The sequence below is a fragment of the Dendropsophus ebraccatus genome, chromosome 4 (genome assembly GCF_027789765.1).
Source record: "Dendropsophus ebraccatus isolate aDenEbr1 chromosome 4, aDenEbr1.pat, whole genome shotgun sequence".
In the NCBI taxonomy this organism is placed as follows: domain Eukaryota; kingdom Metazoa; phylum Chordata; class Amphibia; order Anura; family Hylidae; genus Dendropsophus; species Dendropsophus ebraccatus.
Genome location: NC_091457.1, coordinates 31,138,715 through 31,160,468, shown reverse-complemented (window position 1 = coordinate 31,160,468; position 21,754 = coordinate 31,138,715). Strand labels below are relative to the sequence as shown.

The window sequence follows — 21,754 nt, the reverse complement described above, 5'->3', positions numbered from 1 at the left end:
CCGGAAATCCGGCCCGGACGCCCCCATAGGAGTCTATGGGAGCGCCCGGGCCCCGGACGCTTTCCTGATGCACATCAGGAAAGCGTCCGGAGTTCCACTCACCTTCCGCCTCTGCCCCGGCCTAATGCTGCCTCTTCGTCCGCATCCTTGTCTGCAGGTACCCCTCGCGTCACCCCCGCGGCCACTCGCGTCACCCCCCCCCGCGGCCACTCGCGTCACCCCTCACCACCCCCCCCCCCCCCCCGCGGCCACTCGCGTCACCCATCACCCCCCCCCCCCCCCGCGGCCACTCGCGGCACCCCCACCCCACCCCCACGGCCAATCGCGGCACCTCCCCCGGCGGCCAGGAGAGATTAAAACTCCCATCATGCCCTGCTGACAGGCCATGATTGGGATTGTACCTCTGCAGCCTGTGGCCATCCAGGTTGCAGAAGTACAACTCCCACCATGCCTTGCTGACAGGCCATGATGGGAGTTGTAGTTCTGCAGCCTGTGGCCATCCAGGTTGCAGAAGTACAACTCCCATCATGTACTGCAACCTGGGTGACCACAGACTGCAGAAGTACAACTTCCATCATGACCTGTCAGCCAAGCATGATGGGAGTTGTAATTCTGAAAGCTGTGACCATCCAGTTTGCAGAAATACATGTCCTATTTTTCTTATCAGGAAATCCTGAAGGTTTTTCCTGATGGTTTCCTGAAGGTAAAAACGGATTACTGTCAGGAAATCCTGATACTTTCCTGATGACATTTAAGGCCTCCTGATCAGGATTTCCTGACAGTAAAAACTGACACGGACGTGTGAATGGGGCCTTAGTGGTGGGGGGTGCGGCAGAGCTGTCTTAGTGGTGGGGGGTGCGGCAGAGCTGTCTTAGTGGTGGGGGGTGCGGCAGAGCTGTCTGATCGCTCGGTGTAGCAGAGCTGTTTTAGTGATAAGGCTATTTGGAAGTGCAGAATTGTATTAATGATAATGACTAGTGTATCAGTGATCATGGCACCTGGTTTAGCAGAGCTGTATCAGTGATCATGGCACCTGGTTTAGCAGAGCTGTATCAGTGATCATGGCACCTGGTTTAGCAGAGCTGTGCTAGTGCATACAATAGAATCTGGGCACAGTCCCTGGTGATGGTGACAGCTGCAGCTACTGTATCAGACTCTGGATAGTGGTGATAATCACAAGTACAGACTGTTAGATTCTATTGCATCTCATAGTATTCCCAGCCTGTGGCTGACTGAGCTAAAACCCCCAGCATAGCCTGATAGCTGAATTAGAATAGGACAGTTTTAACCAAAATTTGGAAAATGTAAATTTTATTTTTAAAGCCATAAAATAAAAGTAGTCCATAAATTGTTATCACTGTAACAGTGCGGACCTGAAGAATATAGATAACACTTCCGATTTATTATATTTGCTGTCTAGGGGGTATTAATATTTCTACCGCTGTGTTTTGTTTTTGTTTTTTTTATACTTTACTAAGTATCGAACCGGTATTGAGTATCGAAATAAAAAGGTTAGTATCGGTATCGAACTCAAAATTTTGCTATCGTGACATCACTAGTCTGTAGTGATAAGATGAGGCTGCTGTAAAGTGATCTGTACAGTATTGCAGCTACAAGTGACAATAGTAGATAGATCGCATCAAGACAAGGCAATAGCAGCTCTCTAAAAATGCCTTTTTCAAAGGTCAGAGTAGGCTCAATTAGGTACATTCATCTGAAGGGGACAGAGTGTCTACTGCCCTCTATGTCTAAGTGTCTTGCTGTAAAGCATGTCATTAAATGCTTAAAACAGACTAGGCAATATGGCAGCCCTAGTAACTATGTACAAAAAGTGAAAAGAAGTTAAAATTTATAGTGTCACTGTTTATATATTTTTTGCAGATATTAATAGTACAGGCGATTTTAAGAAACGTAGTAATTGGGTTTATTAGCCGAAAAATGCATTTTTATCATGAAAAGGTAGTCTGAAGCTCTCCCCCGTCTTCATTGTTCTCTTATGGAGAGGGGAGGGGTTGAGGGAGATGAGGCACCAAAACAGGACAACATAGAGTTAATTTACAACAGGCTATGTAATCCTTTGTTCTCTGCTCTCCTCCTCCCCATAGAACAGACTAATGTAAAAGAGTTGAGATTTCCTGATAATGAGCAGTGAATAAGAGAGAGGACCTGGGGAAAGTCTTTTTCAATGCAGATAATGGCATATTTGCCCAGTAAACCCAATTACAAGGTTTCTTAAAGCAACTCTGTACCCACAGTCTGACCCCCCCCCCCCCCCAAACCACTTGTACCTTCGGATAGCTGCTTTTAATCCAAGATCTGTCCTGGGGTTTGTTCGACAGGTGATGCGGTTAGTCCTAAAAAACTACTTTTAAAACTTGCAGCCCGGTGCCCAACGGCCGGGGCTTAGAATATCTGTGCCCTAACTTTGCACCACCGTGCCTCCTCCCCACCCTCTTCATCATTAGGAATGCCACTGGAACATTTTCTCCTGTCTAAACTTAGCACAGGTGCGTTAACGATCCAGCCCATGTTCCATATTCACACAGCTGATGAATAGGAGACAATCTGCCTGGAGCATTACTAATGATGTGGAGGGCGGGGAGGAGGGACAGAGAGGTTGTGAAAGCCTAATGCATAGACATTCTAAACCCCGGCCGTTGGGCATGGGGCAGCAAGAGAAAAGTTAATTTTAGGACATAAACTGCATCACCTGCCAAACAGAGCCCAGGACAGATCTTGGATTAAAAGCAGCTATATGAAGGTACAAGCGGTTGGGGGAGGGGGGGTCAGATTGTGGGTACAGAGTCGCTTTAAATTCGCCTGTACTATTGATTTCTGGGGGAAAAAAAAAATATGACAGTGACACTAAGAAAATAGAAACAGATTGTAATAGAATTTGTTTTAGTATCTGAGTCTAATCAGTAATTCAGGTGACATTTCCTATATTAAAGGGAACCAATCACACACAAATTGGCCATAAAGATAAGGAAACGTGCTGGTACATCAGCCAGCACGCTTCCTAACCATCCCCCTGTCCCCTCCGTCCCATGAACATTCAGCCCGCAAAGTTAGTTTAATAGTGTCCCGCGCTGTATGCAAATTACCATGTAAGTAGTCAAGGTGGGCGGGTGTCTGGTCAAGTAGTCCCGGTGGGCGGGGGCTTTGTCATGTAGTCACAGGCTCCTGGGCCGCCTCCGTTGCTGTAATCACGCCCCTCCGGGCGTGTTGTAAAGCGGCTCCTGGTGACGTCACTCGGGGGGGGCCAGCATTGCACGTCGGCCGCGCCGACGTCTTTACTAAGCTGCGCGTGCGCAGTACAGTGGGTGAAGCCGCTGCTGTACTACGCCGCGCAAGCGCAGTACAGCAGCGTCTTCTCAGGCTGCACTGCGCATGCGCAGCTTAGTAAAGACGTCGGCGTGGCCGACGTGCAATGCCGGCCCCCCCGAGTGACGTCACCAGGAGCCGCTTTACAACACGCCCGGAGGGACGTGATTACAGCAACGGAGGCGGCCCAGGAGCCTGTGACTACATGAGGAAGCCCCCGCCCACCGGGACTACTTGACCAGCCGCCCGCCCACCTTGACTACTTACATGGTAATTTGCATACAGCGCGGGACACTATTAAACTAACTTTGCGGGCTGAATGTTCATGGGACGGAGGGGACAGGGGGATGGTTAGGAAGCGTGCTGGCTGATGTACCAGCACGTTTCCTTATCTTTATGGCCAATTTGTGTGTGATTGGTTCCCTTTAAGGGAGTTAGTGACAGGAGAAGTACCAGGTTAGACAAATCTAACTGGCTGATAGCTCCCCACAGCGCGAAGGGCAGTGAGGATGAAGGCAAGTCTATTACCTTTATTCTGGGCATAGTTTAATACCACGTCTAGTAAGGCTGTTTGGAGCACTGGGGGCCGGATTACAGCCCCCAGAGACTCACCTAACTTGCTGATAGTTTGCCTTAAAAAAACTCCCCAATAAATGTTCACCAAGATCACCAAACCACCCTGATACGTGCCCCCGTTAGGCAGAATCCTGCTCCACACTGATGAGGGGCAAATACCCTGAAAAAGCTGTCTGTGGACTGATGCCTGGCAAAATGTCGCAATACTCGCAACAACTGAGGCTCCACATACCCCATATTTGAAATGTATCAATGAAGACTGAGTGAGTACTTTATTGTATTTTTTTTCACTGATCACCCTGAGCTATGTTTTATTCCTACACTGAACATACAAAAAGAGGAGAAAAAACAACAGGATTGCAGATCAAAAATTATTTTACACCAATATGCTACCTAAAAAAAAACAAAGATCCATGTCGCAAAAAAAAAAAAATTCCCTTACCAGCCCTGTAGGTGGAAAAAAATAAAGGTAATAGGGCTCTTAGAGGGCGAAGAGGAACACTGTTTCAATGTGACCTGGACCTCCGTGCATCAATTGCCTTTGGTCATGAAGGGGTTAAATGAGTATCAGACAATCAGGGCTCATATCCTGGCAGCAGTCAGCCCATGTAGAAGGCTACACAGCCTAAAGATGAGCTAGATTTATCAGAAACCTCACCACTGTAATAAATCTGATGCACTCTGTATTGTACTGTATTAGAATCAGCCCATTTTAGTAAATATACCCCATTGTTCATCTTACCGACTGAAGTAGCCTTCTTCTTTGTACTCGTGATATGTACGCCCCCGTTGCTCTTCCTCGCGCACCCTCTTCACCCCCTGACACATGGCTCCTGCATTCTTGGACTGCGTCTCCTTTTTGTCCTTCAGTCCCTCTGTAACACAATCAGGACATAAATATAAAAGGAGGGCTTGTGAGTCAGAATAGTGCCGTATAAATCCATCTAACACGTCCTCAGACATAAAAAGCCATCTTGCAACTACAGTGGCTGAGAGATCAGCTAGAAAGCAGAGTGGTGCCAGCATTAGAGTCCAGGTAAAAAGTCCTGTAACTATAAATACACAATATAAGGGGCATTGTTCCCCAACCTGCAGCACTTAAGTTGTTGCAAAACTACAACTCCAGTCATTATAGGAGTTGTAGTTTTACAACAACTGGAAGCTCCAGGCTGGCCCCCAATGTAGTTGAACCTACAGAATGACAATTACATGCCATCCTGACTTTCCAACAGCAGAAAAACAACTCCCAGAATGCACCACCACTGAGCTCCTATGCTTTCTAAAGTGCTTTCTGGCAGGCTGCTGGTGCCTACCTCCCGCCTTCACTGTGCCATCCTTCCCCTCCTCCTCCTCTTTCTGCGCTGCTCCATTAAGGTTGCCTGCTCCATCGCCAGCAGGTGGAGCCACATCCATCTCCTCGGCCGGCTGAGCAGCGCCCTCTGCAGGTGGAGACGCAGCCTCTTCTTGGGCTTCGGGCTCCTGGTCGTTGCGCGCGGCCTCCTCCTCTTCATCCTCCAACTGTTCTTCGGCGGCCGCAGCTTCCTCTTCCTCCTCCCCCTCCCCAAGATCGAGCGCCCGCTCTTCCTCGGTCTCCTCCTCCATGCTGCCCGGCGCTCTTTCCTCCTCTCCGCCTAGCATCTCTGAATCCAGCGCCTCCTGCAGCCGATCGCTTAACTCGGCCTTCAGTCCTCGACAATCCAGCCCTCTACGCTGCAGCTCGGCTCGCAGCTCCGTCACTTTCATCCTGCGCGGGTCCAGGCCGCTCATGTTGCCGCTGATCACAGATAAAGACACAGGGCGGATGTGCTCTCAACACACAGGAAGTGGACTACGGTCCAAAGGCCGCGCCCCGGAAGTCGAGGGAAGTGGGCGGTACGCTTACGGAAGAGGACCTTGGCTCCGCTATATGCTTACCGCAGTGTGCATGTTCCTACCTCTGTAGTCATCACCACACAACCGATACATGTGGCTAAACGATATTTGCAGACAATAGTGGCCAAGCGTTATTTGCAGTCCCCTCCCCTTTATGCTAATCAATGTAACGTTTCGCCCTGTGATTGGTAAAACAGATAGCTGCCCCACCCTTTGGTGCCGCAATGTATGATTGGCTCTTTGTATCAGGTGACTCTTTCCATTATTGCCGCCCTTTCTCAGCGGTTTTTTTTTTTTTAGTATTGGAGTGACGTGGCAGCGTGTGATTCGTCAGGTTATGGTATTTGTTAAATTTGCGTTACGTTTAATACATTCGGTGATAGAAGCAATGTGTCGCGAAAACAACAACTAGCTGTATGTGAAACGGTTTTTTTCTGCATAAACGGTCCTCAGTCTCGCGGATGTTGTGTGTTGAAGTGTCCGTGAGCCAAGAATATAAAGTTATTTAAATCTTGTGGCACAGAACTAGCTTCCGCCTGTGGGCAGGAACAGCATGGCTGAGCAGGTAGAGTGTAGTTGCCGTACTCCTTCACACCATCTATATGCAGTTATTGCCTATGAGAGTCCATGGTTCGCAAAGAGATAGAGCGCTTAGCTGCGTTTGACTTTTCCAAATGCTGTCTCTATAAGAGAGGGAGTGACTACCCGCCTGGACACGTGCTATACACCTCCATCGGTTTTCAGTCCAGGCCTAAACTATCGTGCAATTCAAAGGGATCCCTAACCTGTGGCTCTTCGGCCGTTGTGCAGCTACAACTCCCAGCATGCCCTTCAGGGATTCATTCATGGTGTTCTACTGCAGCTTATCACATTGGTGTTTGAGGTGGGCTCACATTTCAACAGTTCAGGTATACAGAGTGCATTTCTAAACTAAAAGTCATTTACTCATTCCTGTAATCATCTAAATGGTACTTGTGGGGGGCAGAGCAGCACATATGTGAAAGCAGCCTGAGACTATGTTCACACAATGGGGGAGATTTATCAAACATGGTGTAAAGTGTAACTGGCTCAGTTGCCCCCGGCAACCAATCAGATTCCACCTTTAATTTTCCAAAGAGTCTGTGAGGAATGAAAAATGGAATCTGATTGGTTGCTAGGGGCAACTGAGCCAGTTTCACTTTAAACCATGTTTGATAAATCTCCTTCAATGTCCTTTTTTTTTTTTTTTTTTTTATGCGTGTGCATTAAAGGACATTGTGCGTTCGTAGCCTATAGGTATGTTCACAGTAATTTGCTGCTTTCTATGGTGTGTATACAAGTCTCTCTTATGCTGCGTTTACACTGAACGATTATCGTTCAAATTTTCGCCTAAACGATCGCATTTGAGCAATAATCGTATTATTGTAAACACAGCAAACGATCAAATATAGAGAATAGTAAACGTATACTTGACCTGTCCCTGCTCCCTGATGGCCTCTTCCCAGCTGATCGGAACTGAAGTCACTGAAGTTTTTACACCTTTCAGGCAGCTCAGCCAACCACTGACAGAGATGGGAAACCATGGCCAGTGATAGGCTGAGCGGCCTGTCATTTGCGCGACCAGCTCAGAGGTTACAGCAACTGGGGGGAGCAGGCATAAGCTAGATGAACACCAGGGAGTGTGGAGGGGTATGTATAAAGTTTTTTGTTTGTTTTTCTTTTACGCTGTCATCAGCCATGTAGCAATGCACAGTCGGCGGCCGATGATTTTTCAACATGTTAAAAGACAGCAATCAGCCGATGATTGTTTCTTTGGCTAATGGATATTCTGTCTGATTGGGCAGATCTACGGTTCATTTACACAGAAAGATTTTCTGACAGATTATCTGCCAAAGATTTAAAGCCAAAGCCAGAAACAGACTATAAACAGAGAACAGGTCATAAAAGAAAGCCTGAGATCTCTCCTCTTTTCAAATACATTCCTGTCTTTGGCTTCAAATCTTTGGCAGATAATCTGTCAGAAAATCTTTCTGTGTAAATGGACCTTATTACTGTGTAATAGAGCCTAAGGGCCCTATTCCACCGGACGATTATCGTTAGCATAATCGTTAACGATTAACGATCTCAAACGACCGCTATTGCGAAAGACCTGAAAACGTTCACTCATTTCCATGGAACGATAATCGTTACTTATGATCGTAATTGCGATCGTTTCTTCTTCCGTATTTCTTCGCTATTGCGTTCGTATCTATTGTGAACGACCGAACGATGTCTTATTCAATGCGAACGATTTGCGAACGAGCAACGATAAAAATAGGTCCAGGTCTTATAAAGCGATCAACGATTTCTCGTTCGGCCGTTAATCGTTACTGCATTTCAACCGAACGATTATCGTTTAGATTCGAACGATTTAACGATAATCTGAACGATAATCGTCCGGTGGAATAGGGCCCTAAGGGTACAAACACACACACACACACCGTATACGCAGCAGATCTGCAGCAGATTTGATGCTGTGTTCAGTTATTTAGATCTAATCTGCTGCGTATTTGCTGCGTATCGCAGCAGTAAATACGCGCCCTGTGTTTGTACCCTTAGGGTACAAACACACACACCGTATACACAGCGTATTTTCTGCTGCGATACGCAGCAGATTAGATCTAAACAACTGAACACAGCATCAAATCTGCACCATCAAATCTGCTGCAGATCTGCGTATACGGTGTGTGTGTTTGTACCCTTAAAGTGACTGTACCACCAGGCACAGGCTGAAGCACTGGAAGCGGCTGACCCACCCTTATTGGGAAGAAACCCCAGCCCCTCCATGACGTGAGTCCATTAAAATCAATGGAACCCTATCATCGAGGGGCTAGGGTTTCCTCCTACTAAGTGTGGGTCGGCCCGCCTCCAGTGCTTCAGCCTGGGCCTGGTGGTACAGTCACTTTAACTTGGTTTGAGAGTTTTTTTTCAAGACATGCTATCAATTAAAAAAAAATTGTAACTTGGTAAACAAGGAAGATTTGGTAATATAATCACCCTTGTGTCCCCATCCTAATACTGAACTGGGTAGAAAGCCCTCTAATTTTAACCTAGTGCTGCGTTTACACAAAGCGATAATTCACCCAATTGATCGTTTAACGACTTTGAAGAAACTCCTTGTTTTATATATCAGCGTTTAGATAAATTGTTAGAAAATTTGTAAGAAAAATCGTTATTGCGATCGGTTTTAAGATCGCTTAAGCCCATGTTTCACATAGGGTGAATCTTTGAAAGACTGTTTACACGAAGCGATCTGCGAATTTTTAGTGAACGACGATTTGAGAACATGTTGAAAGATCAAAATGAACGATTTCTCGCTCGTCGCTTGATCGTTTGCTGTGTTTACACGGACCGATTATTGCTCAAGTGCGAACGATAATCGTTCTGTGTGAACACAGCATAATACTATCTGATCAGCTCTCCTGGTAATCAGACGCCTTCCAGCCCTCCTCTGGTGCCTGTCCCCATCACCGCTGTTTCCCTCTGACCCTTGAATTAACCCCTTAATAGCTGCTCCAGGCAGCTGGCACAAGCAGGTTTGCAGCCACCTGGGGAGTTGTGTGGAAGGAAAGTACACGGGGCGACTGTGAGGAGCAAACAAGTGCTGTCAGCGCTTCTTTGTTCCTCGTTCCCTGCTCGCTGGCGCAGTTATTGCACGTGGCGGCACTAAGCGGGTAAGTGCAGGAGGGGCCGCGGGAGGGCTGCCCGGGTGATCACTAGATCGTCTGGGCAGCCCATAGAGGATAGCTGCGGTCTGCTGCCGCCGTTCCTGTTCCACAGAGCGATGGCACCAGATCGCTGCTATCACAGTCGTTTGTCTTTCAACATGTTGAAAGACAAACGACAGCAACGATCAGCCGACATCGTTCATGTCGACTGATTGTTGTCTTCTAGTACACAGGGCGATTGTCGGCCAAATACGGCCGATAATCGTTCCGTGTAATAGGGCCTTTAAAGGAGTTATCCAGCACTACAAAAACATGGCCACTTTCTTCTAGAGACAACATGACTCTTGTCTCCAGTTTAGGTGTGCTTTGCAATTAAAGAGGTTATCCAGCACTACAAAGACATGTCCACTTTTCCCCCTACTATTGTCTCCAGTTCGGGTGCGGTTTGCAATTAAGTTCCATTTACTTCAATGGAACTGAGTTTCAAAACCCAACCCAAACTAGAGACAACAGTAGGGGGAAAGTGGCCATGTATTTGTAGCGCTGGATAACCCCTTTAAAAGAGATATCCAGCGCTACAAAAACATGGCCACTTTTTCCCCTCTCTTGTCTCCAGATTGGGTGGGGTTTGGAACTCCGTTCCATTTAAGCAAATGGAGCTTAATTGCAAACCACACCTAAACTGGAGACAAAAAAAGGGGAAAAGTGGCCATGTTTTTGTAGCGCTGGATAACCCTTTTAAGCTCCATTCACTTCAGTGGAACTGAATAGCAAAACCCCACCCAAACAAGAGCTGAGATGTCTCTGGAAGAAAGGGTCCATGTTTTTGTAGCCATGGATAACCCTTCAAACTGATTAACCCCTTCATTACTGATACCAGGGCTGTTAAGTTGGTAAGCGGCAGCTCCAACTCGTGAATTTTATCAAGGACTGACTCCAGCTCCTTCATAAATGGGCAATCAGACATCAGGGGAATTATTTATCACACTAGTGTAAAGTAGATCTGGCTCAGAAGCTTCTGTGTAATGTCCTACATGTATCCTGGGGTGACTTCTGAGTGAATAAGGCAAAGATATAAAGCAAATTCTCCTCTTTTGTGTGTGTGCAGTGGATACAGCTAGTCTTCAGCCACTATGTTTTGAAGAACTCAAAACTAGAGTAGATGGACCAGGTCGTCTTTTCCTGCTAACAATATTCTATGCTTCTAAATATTCACCATACACAAAAGAAAACTGCTAACAATGCCAGATACATGTGATATAGAGGTCAGCCATAGTGATATAGAGACAGGCCTGATTTATCAGCTCTCTTATGGCATCTGTGCTCCTGAATCATTGTGGCACCACAGGAGCTACCTGCTTAGACAGTCAGTGACCACAGCTGTTTCCCCCTTCACTGATTGGCTGAGTAAGCGTTTCTGAGTGGGGCCGTTACATCACAGGATGGGGGGCCATGAACAGTGACGCTGCACTCCAGGGGCACGGGAACGGGTAAAAAAAGATTTTTATAATTCCACCACCCCCTGTCCCCCCGTATTTTTCACTGTTGCCCAGAATGCCCCTTTATTTTCTACCTCTCTCTAACACACACACAGTCAGCTGCAGCCATAGCACACTGAAGAAAAACAATCTTCTCCCAGAGAGAAAACACCCCGTTGAGGACAGAGGTTACTTCTACACTACTTATGGCTTTTCCTTCTCTATATTACACAGCTGCTCATACATAATCTTCTAGCATACAGCGTCTGCGTTTCGGTTATTTCTTATGGGAAAATGGGTAGCCTACAGTTGGCATGCAATGGCATCTATGGAGAGTCCTTGCTCTCTGTTCAACCCCTTAGATATTGTCATTGCTGTTGACATCAAGAATCAGAATTAGGCCAGGTTCACATAAAGAATTTTAGTGATCCCCCCCAAAACCAGAATTGGCTACTCTGCCACAATAATCTCTGTGTTTTCATGTATGGCATTTTGGGGATTATGGATTGTTTGTTTCAAGTGATTTAGTTTTTTCTTCTCTTTACTACGTTTTTAGTCATTTTCATGTATCTAGCAATCTACTTCACTGTCTTGTAAGTAAATTGTATTTATATACCCCTCTTTTTTTTTTTTTTTTTTTTTTTTTGTGCATCCTAGTATAAAATTGTTGAACAGCGTCTCTCACAGGCACGTTTGTTCAAGTCTCAGGGTAATGCGTGCTACTCTGGACACCGCATTCGAGAGGCTGTGAGTTTGTATCACTGTGCCCTTCTCCAGCTTCGGAGTGTGGACCCCAGTTTACTTAATCCTCTGCCTGGACTGTTCCCTTCTTCAGCCGAGCTTACACCTCAGCAAATGGAAAATCTCAAAAATCTTCAAGCAGATTGTTATAATAATTTAGCAGGTACCATATCAAACTTAGAAATAAAGTCTCCAAGTGTGAATGATGCCATACTCCCAATTCTTATCGAGTTTTTTTGTATTTTAGCATGTCTTCTACAGAATCAACCTCCAAGATATGATCGTGTTTATGAATGCAGCCTGCAGGCTCTAAAAATACAGCCGCTTAATGTGAAGGCATTATACCGAGCTGGTGTCTCCAGCTATCACCAGCAAGACTATACAACAGCACACAATTATTTAACAAAAGCTGCTTCCCAGCAACCCAAAGGTAGGAATCTTTAGAACCTTTTCGTCGTGTTTGTCTGTCATTGAAAGTATAGGGCCGGGATCCACAGTGAGTCTGCGGATCCGGCAAGTGGGTTTGTAGCCTAAGGGTCTGTTCACACGTACAGACTCGCTGCGTATTTATCGCTGTGAGTTTTTCGCACATAAATCCATAGCGATACTGATTGCTATCAAGTCAATGTATGTGTATTCTTTGATTTTCACATAATGAATTTTGATTTTCACATGATTTTCACAGGCAAGTTCAACACCACAAAAAAACGCAGCTACTTTTATGCGAGTTTGATGCAAGTTCTGTGCAAGTTCTACGCAGCGGGTCTGTACGTGTGATCTAAATAACTGACCAAATCCGGTGTGTGTGAAGGCACCCTTATTGGCAATTTATGTTCTACTATTGCATTTGAAAGGTGCTTGTCTTTATAAGATAGACTTGTTCACACAAGATCATTGCAGGTCATTATTTACTGCAGCTCAGTTCTCACTCCAGTGGGACCTGAGTTGCAGTCAGGGCTGTGGAGTCGGTAAGCTTCAGCTTCAACTCATGTATTTTATCAGGCACAAACTCATTGATAAATGGCCAGTTAGTCACCAGGGGATTTAGTTATCAAACTGGTGTGAAGTAGAACTGGCTCAGCAGCATGTCTTTTTAATGCCCTACTTGATTCTGGGGCTACTTTTAGGTGAATAGGGCAAACATAAGCAGATACTACTCTTGGTGTGTGTGCAGTGAATGCAGCTAGTCTCCACCCACCATGTCCTGAAAAACTGTATAAACTAAATATTTTGCTACATAAAGAAAAACTGCTAGCAATGCCAGATACAAGTGATCTAGAGGTCAGACATAGGCCCAGATTGATCATACGGGCGTACCACTATACATGGGAAATATAACACACTGCCCCTGCTCATTTATTCATAATCCCCCCCTCCTGTGTCCCCAAGTAGTTATAATCTTACTTTCCTGTCTCCTCATGTAAACATAATCCTCCCTTCTGTATTCTCATTTAGTCATAAAAAAAAAACACTGCCCACTTCTTCAGAGGCTCCAATGCTGCTGTGTCCCCCTGGATGCTTCCTGGTTCAGGGTTCACACCAATCTTATGGAGCATACTTGGTCAGGAAGACATTACTGGCTGCTTTAGATTACTTCTAGATCATAGGCCTAATACAGCCTTTGATCTAGAAGTGAAAGGCACAGAGCAGAGAGCTGATCGCTTCCTGCTCTGTGCCTTCTGTCAGCTGTCTCTGCGCACTTAAAAGAACACAGACACAGCTGACAGCAGCTGCGCCCCATACAGTGCAAAAGCAGGAAGTCCATTGTCAGAATGGAGTCCCTGCTTCTGTATGCATATTCCGTTGTGTTGTACACTATTAGCGCAGCGCACCAAGGAATATGCATAAAGGAGTCTATTGCTGATCTCTTTGCTTCTGTATGCATGGCTGCTTACTGTGCAGGGTCCCCTTTAAGGGGAAGTCTTCACCTCGCCTCATGGCAGATGCGGCCCTGGCCCCCATGTGCTACTGGCTTGCGAAAATCTACACCTGCTCCAGAGCAAGCATAGCTTTTCAGCATGTTTTACAGCTGCTAGCAGGTTTAAATAATGATAAATCAGGTGCAAGAGGGGGCCATGCCTCCTCCCCTCCATGCTGCACCCCCTGTGAATGTTTTGTTCCTACTTTTGCGATTATTTTCAACTATTCCTGTAAAGAAAGCTGGAGGATTTTTCTTAGTATTACAAGGAAAGAGAATTTACCTTCAGCAGAGAGAGAGAGAGAGCAAAATCTGCTGAGATTTTCCTGGTCTGGGAGATACCAAGTGTGAAGGGGGGATAACTTCGTAAAGCTTTATAAACTACGTTTTTTGTTTCTTTTTTTTAAATAAATTTTTATGACAATCAGAATGATCAAGTACTGCTAATTGATTCAATACAATATATATGAGGTGCATAGCTTACAATCGCAGGAGTAGCATCTCTTAAAAAAAAACAATGAACATATATTTATTAATTAAAATAAGAGCCAACTTCCCTCTCATATAGTCCTTCGCCTCGCCAGAACCAACTTTAACTCTGGATAATGGTATGGGAAATGACGTTCTCAGTACAGGCCCTGTATCTATGACAGTAATAGTCCGAGAGCCTAATTCTTTAATCATCCTACATATGATATTAACCCTTAGCCCTAACTCCAGAACCACCCTGGTGAAATGGTAACTACATTTTCTTTTGAGCCAAATAGGCTATCAAAGTCTCCTGGGCTTTCTGCTTTGGCTAGAAGCCTAACCCTGGAAAGGCAGAAGTCTTTGACTTGTGCATAAACTAAAAAATGTTGGGGTCCAAGTCCATATCTAGAGGAGATGACCTCCCACCTCTCAAATTATTCTGTGTCTTCTTGCCTCCATTGTAGAAATAGTTTTTTGCTTACCTGATGTGGCAGTAGGTGGTTATCCCATAAGGGCATAAATCTGGATAGACTATAAGGCAAGCCGTAAAGTCCTCTTACCACTTTCCAAGCGTGAATCGTCTCCCTCAAAAGAACACTGGATTTTATATCGGCTGGTAATTCAGAATATTTATTGTGCAGGAGTGCTCCAAGACTGTGACCCTTCGCCAGAGTCTTTTCTAGGGTAGATTAGAAAAATGACAAGTGTCATATAGCCAATCTTTGGCATGTCTCAGGAGAGCTGCTAGATTATATCCCCTTAGAAGAGGTCATTTTAAACCTCCCAGGAATTTGGGTAAAGCCAGTTTGGTATACGCAATTCTGGGACACTTCTTTTGCTATAGAAATTGTAAAAAGGAAGATTGGTGCCTCTGGTAGTCTACATGTTTCAATTAAAGAGGTATTATCTGTAGCTGTTATAATAGGCGAGCAACCATTTTCAGGAGACTAGCCCTTCCCAGTAGAGATAAAGGCAGATCTGACCACTTATAAACTAAGTTAAGACTTATCTAACAGAATAAACATTTACAGCTAAGGACATCTATTGCTTGTAAGGGTTAAAGGGGTACTCCGGGCAACATTGAAAAATCAGTGTGGGGGGGGGGGAGGAGACATAAAAAAGAAGTCCTACTTACCTATCCCCATGCCCCCTCAGCGCAGTGTCATCAGCTCTCTGTCAGAGTCCCAGCTTCTGAACCTCTGAAGTTCCTGTTTCATCACTGCCCCACAGGAACTACCCGCTCAGCCAGTCATTGACTGCAACTGTGTCCCGCCTCAGTCACTGATTGGTTGAGCAGGCATTTCAGAGTGGGCTCCAGTGGGGCAAAGGGACTGATAAGTAGGACTTATTTATTATGTTCCCACTGCTCCCCACCCACACACACTGGATTTTCACTGTTGGACGGAGTACCCATTTAATTTCTATTACCTATTACTGCTACATTTCTTATGGCCCCTCCTTCTTATACTCTATATTACACAGAATATCTTCACATTACACTGCTGCTCAGATACAATCATCCAGAAAGAGAACAGCACAGATCTCCCCTGTGTTTACAGGTTCCCCACACACCATGGACTCTTCCAGCTCATAAACAAGCTGCCAAATAGTGAGCTCTGATTTCCTGACCATCCTTGTTTTTTTGTTTTTTTTATTTCTTTTGATTATTTAAAAAAAAATCTTTATAAAATAAACAATTATCAATTACAATTATCCCATACATTAAGGACCAGTTCACATGAAGTAAAACTCGGGGAATTCCGCGACTGATCTCTCCGCCACAGAATCCCGCCAACCTCAGTGTCATACAGGCTGTCTATGGGAGGGCTTGCGTGCCTCTCTGCTCGTAAGAATTGACCAGCTTCCCCGTGCCATAGACCCGACAGACCACTCGACCCAGACTCCTACCAATCACACTATTTAAAGGGGTATTCCCCCCAAGAGCTAAAAAATGAAATGCCACCAAACCTAGCTGGTCTTACTCACCAAGTCCCCCTGAGTATTTGGAGCTGCTGCCGTTCCAGAGAAAAAGTTTTTCTAAAAGCCGTCTATATAGAATATGGCGGTGGCCAGGAAACTACATTTCCCAGCATGCAGTGATCTCGCTGCTTGTTGGGACCTGTAGTTTAACAGAAGCTCTGTGACCTGATATATTGATGTGGATGAATAGCAGCTTGCTGGGACCTGTTCTACAGAAGTTCTGTGACCTGATATATGTAGAAGGCTGACATGGGGGTTGGGGGTGGTCTCGCTGCGGTGTGGGGGAAACTAATGTAAGCATGTTGGCTGCTTGTGCTGTCGGTGTCCCAGTTGCCACCACTCTCCCCTCCCCAGACCGGCACGACAGCTCAATCATCCCCATCCGCCCGCCACCCACCGCCGCCGCTGCTCTCCGGCACTGACAGCGCAATCATCCCCATCTAGCACACACACACCCCATCCCCCACCCCCGTCTGGCACCACTGCCCTCTCGTTCTGGTCCCCCCGCCCAGCACAATCATCCCCATCCCACCCCCTCTTCGCCCCCGCTACTGCTCTTCCGCACCGGTCTGGCGAGGGTTGATGATTGCGCTTTCGGTGCCAGAGAGCAGCCGCAGTGTGTGGCCAGCGGGGTTGGGACAGGGATTATTGTGCCGAACCAGTGCGGGAGAGCAGTAGCGGGCGGGGAGGGGGGTTGAATGGGGATGATTGTGCGGGAGAGCAGCGGTGGCGGGCGGGGTGGAGGCTTTGGTGGAGGGAGATGGGGATGCTTGTGCTGTCTGCCCCGGGCCAGGAAGAACAGCAGCGGGGGCGGCGGTGGGGTGGTTTGTAGTGGCGGAGTGGAGCTGGAGCCGTCGGACTGGTTATAGTATAACATGGTTGAGGGCACTATCGGCTGGGGCGGCGGGTGTCACATAACATATGGAGAGGGGGGCAACAGAGGGAGATGGGCCAGCTGTGTGTCTCTCTTCAGGGGGAGACTGTCATCCCTCTTTTCAGTGGGCAGGGTTATAATCACTCACCCTGCCCATTGAAGAGATGGAGGACACGTGATGCCGACTCGAAGGGAGGCGGCCAGGAGCAGGGAGCCAGAGGGAGTGAGTGCACCCAGAAAACAGCAAAACTGTGTATAATCCTTAATAAATGTATATTGGAAAGATGAAAAGCTATGGGTGGGCAATTTATTAAAGCAAAAATGATTTTGGGGGGAATACCCCTTTAACTCTATACCTCTGTGAGAGGCCACCGAGGTTACAAAAAAAATTTTTACTTTCTAATTTCATTACTCATATAAACTTAGTAACAACCTAATTTTATATAGAAAACCAAAAAAATTCTACTCTTTACTCACTACTTCAAAAATTCTCCAATATATCTCAATATCCCTACAGAACTAGAAAATAAGTTCACCACACCTATGACATCTAGAATCGTGCCCTTTTATTTTATATAGGGACTTTGAGTCATAATACAGTCGATTGTACAATATAAAATTGAGTGACTTGGTAATTAAGATTTACAGACACTGTATTAATGTTCTTATAGATTCTGAGCCACCGGCCCAAAGTCTTTCTCCCATTTATCTTGGCTCCTAATAACAAAGTCTTCCTGAACCATGCCCCTTAAATTGGAATATATTAAAGCAGGGCTGTGGAGTCAGAGCTAGTTTTGGCTAGAGTTGAAAAAAATGTACAGCCTCCGACTCCAGCTTTAAAAGAAATCTTTAAAAATGTTATAATTGAGTTTTCACATGGTTTTTATAAATGTTCCTTAATAACCCCTTCACGTCAGCAATCTGTATATATATGTTCCTGCTGCACATACCCCGTGCAATAGGAATATATATATATATAGCATCTGCAATATTTGACTCCCTCTTTCCTTATTCACTCAGAAGTCACTCCAGGATCATGTAGGACATTACACTGAAGCTGCTGAGCCAGATCTACTGTACACCAGTGTGATAAATAACTCCCCTGGTGTCTGACTGGCCATTTATGGAGGAGCTGGAGTCGGGAGTCAGAGTCGGTCCTGATAAAATGCAGGAGTCCGAGTCGGAGCTGCGGCTTACCAACTCTACAGCCTTGGATAAAAATAAATCTCTTATATTCCCCTCTCTTGATGGGAAATTTTAATTTCTTCTTGGATTTAACCCAAGCCTGCTTTAAGGCCCAATATTCCAGCCCGTATTTTTTTTTTTTTTGATACTCCATACTCCAATTGTAGTCTTTCCCAAGATTTAAAGTGACTCTGTACCCACAATCTGACCCCCCCAAACCACTTGTACCTTCGGATAGCTGCTTTAAATCCAAGATCTGTCCTGCTGTCCGTTCGGCAGGTGATGCTGTTATTGTCCTAAACAAACAACTTTTAAACTTGAAGCCCGTGCCAAATGGGAGTATCCATGCCCTAACTTTGCACCACCCCTTCGTCCCTCATCCCCACCCTTCTCATCATTAGGAATGCTCCAGGCAGATTGCTTCCTATTCCCCACCTGTGTCAGCCCGGCACGGAGCATGGAGAAAATGTTCCTGTGGCATTCCTAATGATGAAGAGGGTGGGGAGGAGGGACAGAGGGGTGATGCAAAGTTAGGGCACAGATACTCCCGTTTGGCACGGGCTGCAAGTTTAAAAGTTGTTTTTTAGGACAATAACTGCATCACCTGCCAAACTTGCAGCCCGTGCCAAACGGGAGTATCTGTGCCCTAACTTTGCATCACCCCTCTGTCCCTCCTCCCCACCCTCTTCATCATTAGGAATGCCACAGGAACATTTTCTCCATGCTCCGTGCCGGGCTGACACAGGTGGGGAATAGGAAGCAATTTCCCTGGAGCATTCCTAATGATGAGAAGGGTGGGGAGGAGGGACAAATGGATGGTGCAAAGTTAGGGCACAGATACTCCCGTTTGGCACGGGCTTCATGTTTAAAAGTAGTTTTTTTAGGACAATAACAGCATCACCTGCCGAACGGACCGCAGGACAGATCTTGGATTTAAAGCAACTATCCGAAGGTACAAGTGGTTTGGGGGGGGTCAGATTGTGGGTACAGAGTCACTTTAATTCTGCCCTCTTCCAATAAATCTGTGGCTCTTCTGACTCCTGCAGCTTACAAATTTCAGGCCATTTTTTAATACACCATATCTGGGTTGTATCAAAAATACCTTCCTTCCCTAGTACTGTTCTGAAGTAATTCCAGCTTTTTACAGTCAATACAGCTGATGGATTCCTAGCCCAGTCCTTACTCTCAATCAGACCCATCTTCAGTACCTCGATTATATTACCTGGCTGACCTCTACCCTACTAATAATAATGTCAAAGAAGTCTACCTTTACCCTCCTTATAATTAACTGAATTTGAGATGCCAGAAAATACAGCCTAACATCAGGGAAGGATATCCAGCCTGATACGGACCCTTTTTCTACCCCATATAACTGAATTGAAAATGGAGCAGATTGCTCTAAAAATCCCATCCTCAAACCAGACACCAGACTGGGGAAGCAACAAATAGATAAAGTAGTCAAAATTATTTTTGCATTAATATGTTGCCCACCCATAGGTTTACATCTTTCCAATATCAATTTATTATGGATTCTGCACAGTTTTGCTGTTCTCTAGATACATTCACCTTTACCAAACACATAGAATCATCAAATCTCAGTCCAACCCGACACCACTCCCACGTGTCCTCCGTCTCTTCAATGGGCTGGGTTAGCGATTCCAACCCAGCCCACTGAAGTGAAGGAGTACACTGAGACAGTGCGACCCCCTGTGCTCACCCGCCCGCCCCGCCCAGTGCGGCACCCTGCTCACCCACAGCAATGTCACTGCCTCAACTCTGCTATGCCGCTGCCTCAACTCTGCTATGTCACTACCTCAACTCTGCTATATCTTGTGGATATCAGCTCTGCTACATCATGGACCAATCAGGCATAAGCATTGCATGATGGGAGATGTAGTTTTCTGGCCAGCACCATGTTGGATATACATCGGCTTTTTTAAAAACTTGTAACTATGGAATGGAAGCAGCTAGAAAGACGGGAGATGGCTTAAAATACTCAGAGGATCTTGGTGAATAAGACCAGCTAGGCTTGCGAGCATTTTATTTTTTTAAGCTTTGGGGGGAATACCACTTTAAGGAAGAATTACTGATTTTGAGAGTACAATTTTCTCTGCCCTACTCAATCTCAACTTGTTCTATATCTTACTCTTGCTCTCCAATTCTTTAATCAGGGGTTTAGAAAAATGGACTTGACTTCTCTTAGCAATATTATTATAAGTAATATGATAACATTTGTAATTCTTTAGTAATTTCATAAATTCTTTTTGCATTAATAAAGCAAATGAGGATATTAAAAAAACAACTTTCTCCATTTTTTTTTTGTGTAGATATAAACATAAGACGGTATTTACGACTGGCAGAGTCCACCATCAATGCTTCCCGGGCAAAGGAAAAACAACTATATCAGGGCATGTTTGACTAGTCATCAGTAAATTTGTACTTGTGGATCATGTCTCTAAAGAATATGAAATAAATGTAAAATTATTGTTTAATACAACATCATCATTTCTTAAAGTCTCTCCAGTATGTCTTTGCATGGGGAAAAATCCATGTGTCAAACAATTGCAAAATCTAACCATGTGAACATGCCTTTAGAGGTTTTCAATCCTGCTTAGTGGTTCCTGATTCAGTTTGGATGTTCTTGCTCGCAGCATAGGCAGACAGTTATACTTTGTTCTGAATGGTAAGTCAGGCCTGGAGAATGGATGAAGTAGCCAGCATAGCACATGTTCAAACATCACAGAATGGTATGTATACACAGTTAAAACATAACCTTTAATATAAAACTTTTAAATTGTCCCCACAGAGGCTGAATTCTCCCCCCCCCTCTCTCTGCCTGTCTCACACAGGTTTGGGGAAGGTGGGATATAACTTGTGTTGCACTTAGGTAAAAGGACTTACACCTTGCAAGGTTCTATTTATGCTTAATGTATAATGCATTTCAGAAATGTTTATTGTAATTTTGTGGCCTATGTGGACTTGGAAAATGTTACTTTATTTTATATATGAAAATGTGTTACTTTATTTTATAGACGAAAAAGAATAAAGGAAATAAAGTTCCCACAAAACACAAATCCAGACTTTGGCACAATGCCACCAGAAGCCAAACCATGTGATACACAGACTATGATGTATCAACCACCATAACCTATGCTACACAATAAAGAAAAGATTATCTCACCAGATGATATCAGTTCCTGATGTTTGTTGCAGTCACAGATTATGTATATTAATGGTGTTGCAGGGATGGTATGAAAATAAACCCTTTAGTCAGCACTTCCACTATAACGTCCTTTTATTGAAGAAACAACCAACTGTAACATCCATAGAAAGCTTGACAAGGAGGTGATGGTATGCCTCAAGTCCTGGGTTCGGGCCTGGCTGACCCTGTTGTACCCTATCCAGTGAAAAGGTGGGTTACTACCCCTGCTTGTTTTGGATGGATCAGGTCACTGGCCCTAAAAAGTGTGACCCTCTACTCTGGTGTACCTCTTTTTGAATCACCCTAAAAAAAACAACCTGAACAAAGTGGTCCCTTACCCTTCATCGCGTTTCTAGGTTTTCCCGGGTCCTCATGGAGGCAAGATGGAGTTGGTTACTAAGGGGACAAAATAAAAGTTCACTAAAAAGAAGTATATATAGAGGTTTA

The 21,754-nt window shown here is 45.2% G+C and overlaps 2 protein-coding genes across 5 annotated transcripts in view; one reads left to right on the top strand and one right to left on the bottom strand.

The window, feature by feature from the left end:
• Positions 1-5,801, bottom strand: part of HNRNPUL2 (heterogeneous nuclear ribonucleoprotein U like 2) — a 75,315-nt gene extending 69,514 nt beyond the window's left edge. The window contains exons 1-2 of one of the 2 annotated variants that reach the window (XM_069965429.1): positions 5,214-5,801; positions 4,643-4,775 (exon numbers count right to left, since the gene is read on the bottom strand). In XM_069965429.1, the coding sequence (XP_069821530.1) occupies positions 4,643-4,775; positions 5,214-5,667 (587 nt within the window). In that variant the 5' untranslated portion in view covers positions 5,668-5,801. The remainder of the gene's footprint in view (positions 1-4,642; positions 4,776-5,213) is intronic. The other variant, XM_069965428.1, reaches the window with a different exon arrangement.
• On the top strand, positions 5,240-21,352 carry TTC9C (tetratricopeptide repeat domain 9C). 3 transcript variants are annotated; one of them, XM_069965432.1, is made up of 4 exons: positions 5,240-6,112; positions 11,594-11,840; positions 11,925-12,107; positions 20,433-21,352. In XM_069965432.1, the coding sequence occupies exons 1-4, from the start codon at positions 6,110-6,112 to the stop codon at positions 20,525-20,527; spliced, it is 528 nt and encodes a 175-aa protein (XP_069821533.1). In that variant the 5' UTR covers positions 5,240-6,109; the 3' UTR covers positions 20,528-21,352. The 3 variants fall into 3 exon arrangements, with proteins under 3 accessions (XP_069821533.1, XP_069821532.1, XP_069821531.1); XM_069965431.1 differs by lacking the exon at positions 5,240-6,112 and adding an exon at positions 6,121-6,337; XM_069965430.1 differs by lacking the exon at positions 5,240-6,112 and adding an exon at positions 6,344-6,680.
• The last annotated feature ends 402 nt before the right edge of the window (positions 21,353-21,754 follow it).

Bases quoted from the DNA above. Each gene is read 5' to 3' on its own strand.
- TTC9C (XM_069965430.1), top strand. From the start codon at position 6,597: ATGCCCTTCAGGGATTCATTCATGGTGTTCTACTGCAGCTTATCACAT. The intron at 6,681-11,593 runs GTATACAGAGTG...TGTGCATCCTAG, and splicing joins CTCACATTTCAACAGTTCAG to TATAAAATTGTTGAACAGCG. The intron at 12,108-20,432 runs GTAGGAATCTTT...TTTTTTGTGTAG, and splicing joins TGCTTCCCAGCAACCCAAAG to ATATAAACATAAGACGGTAT.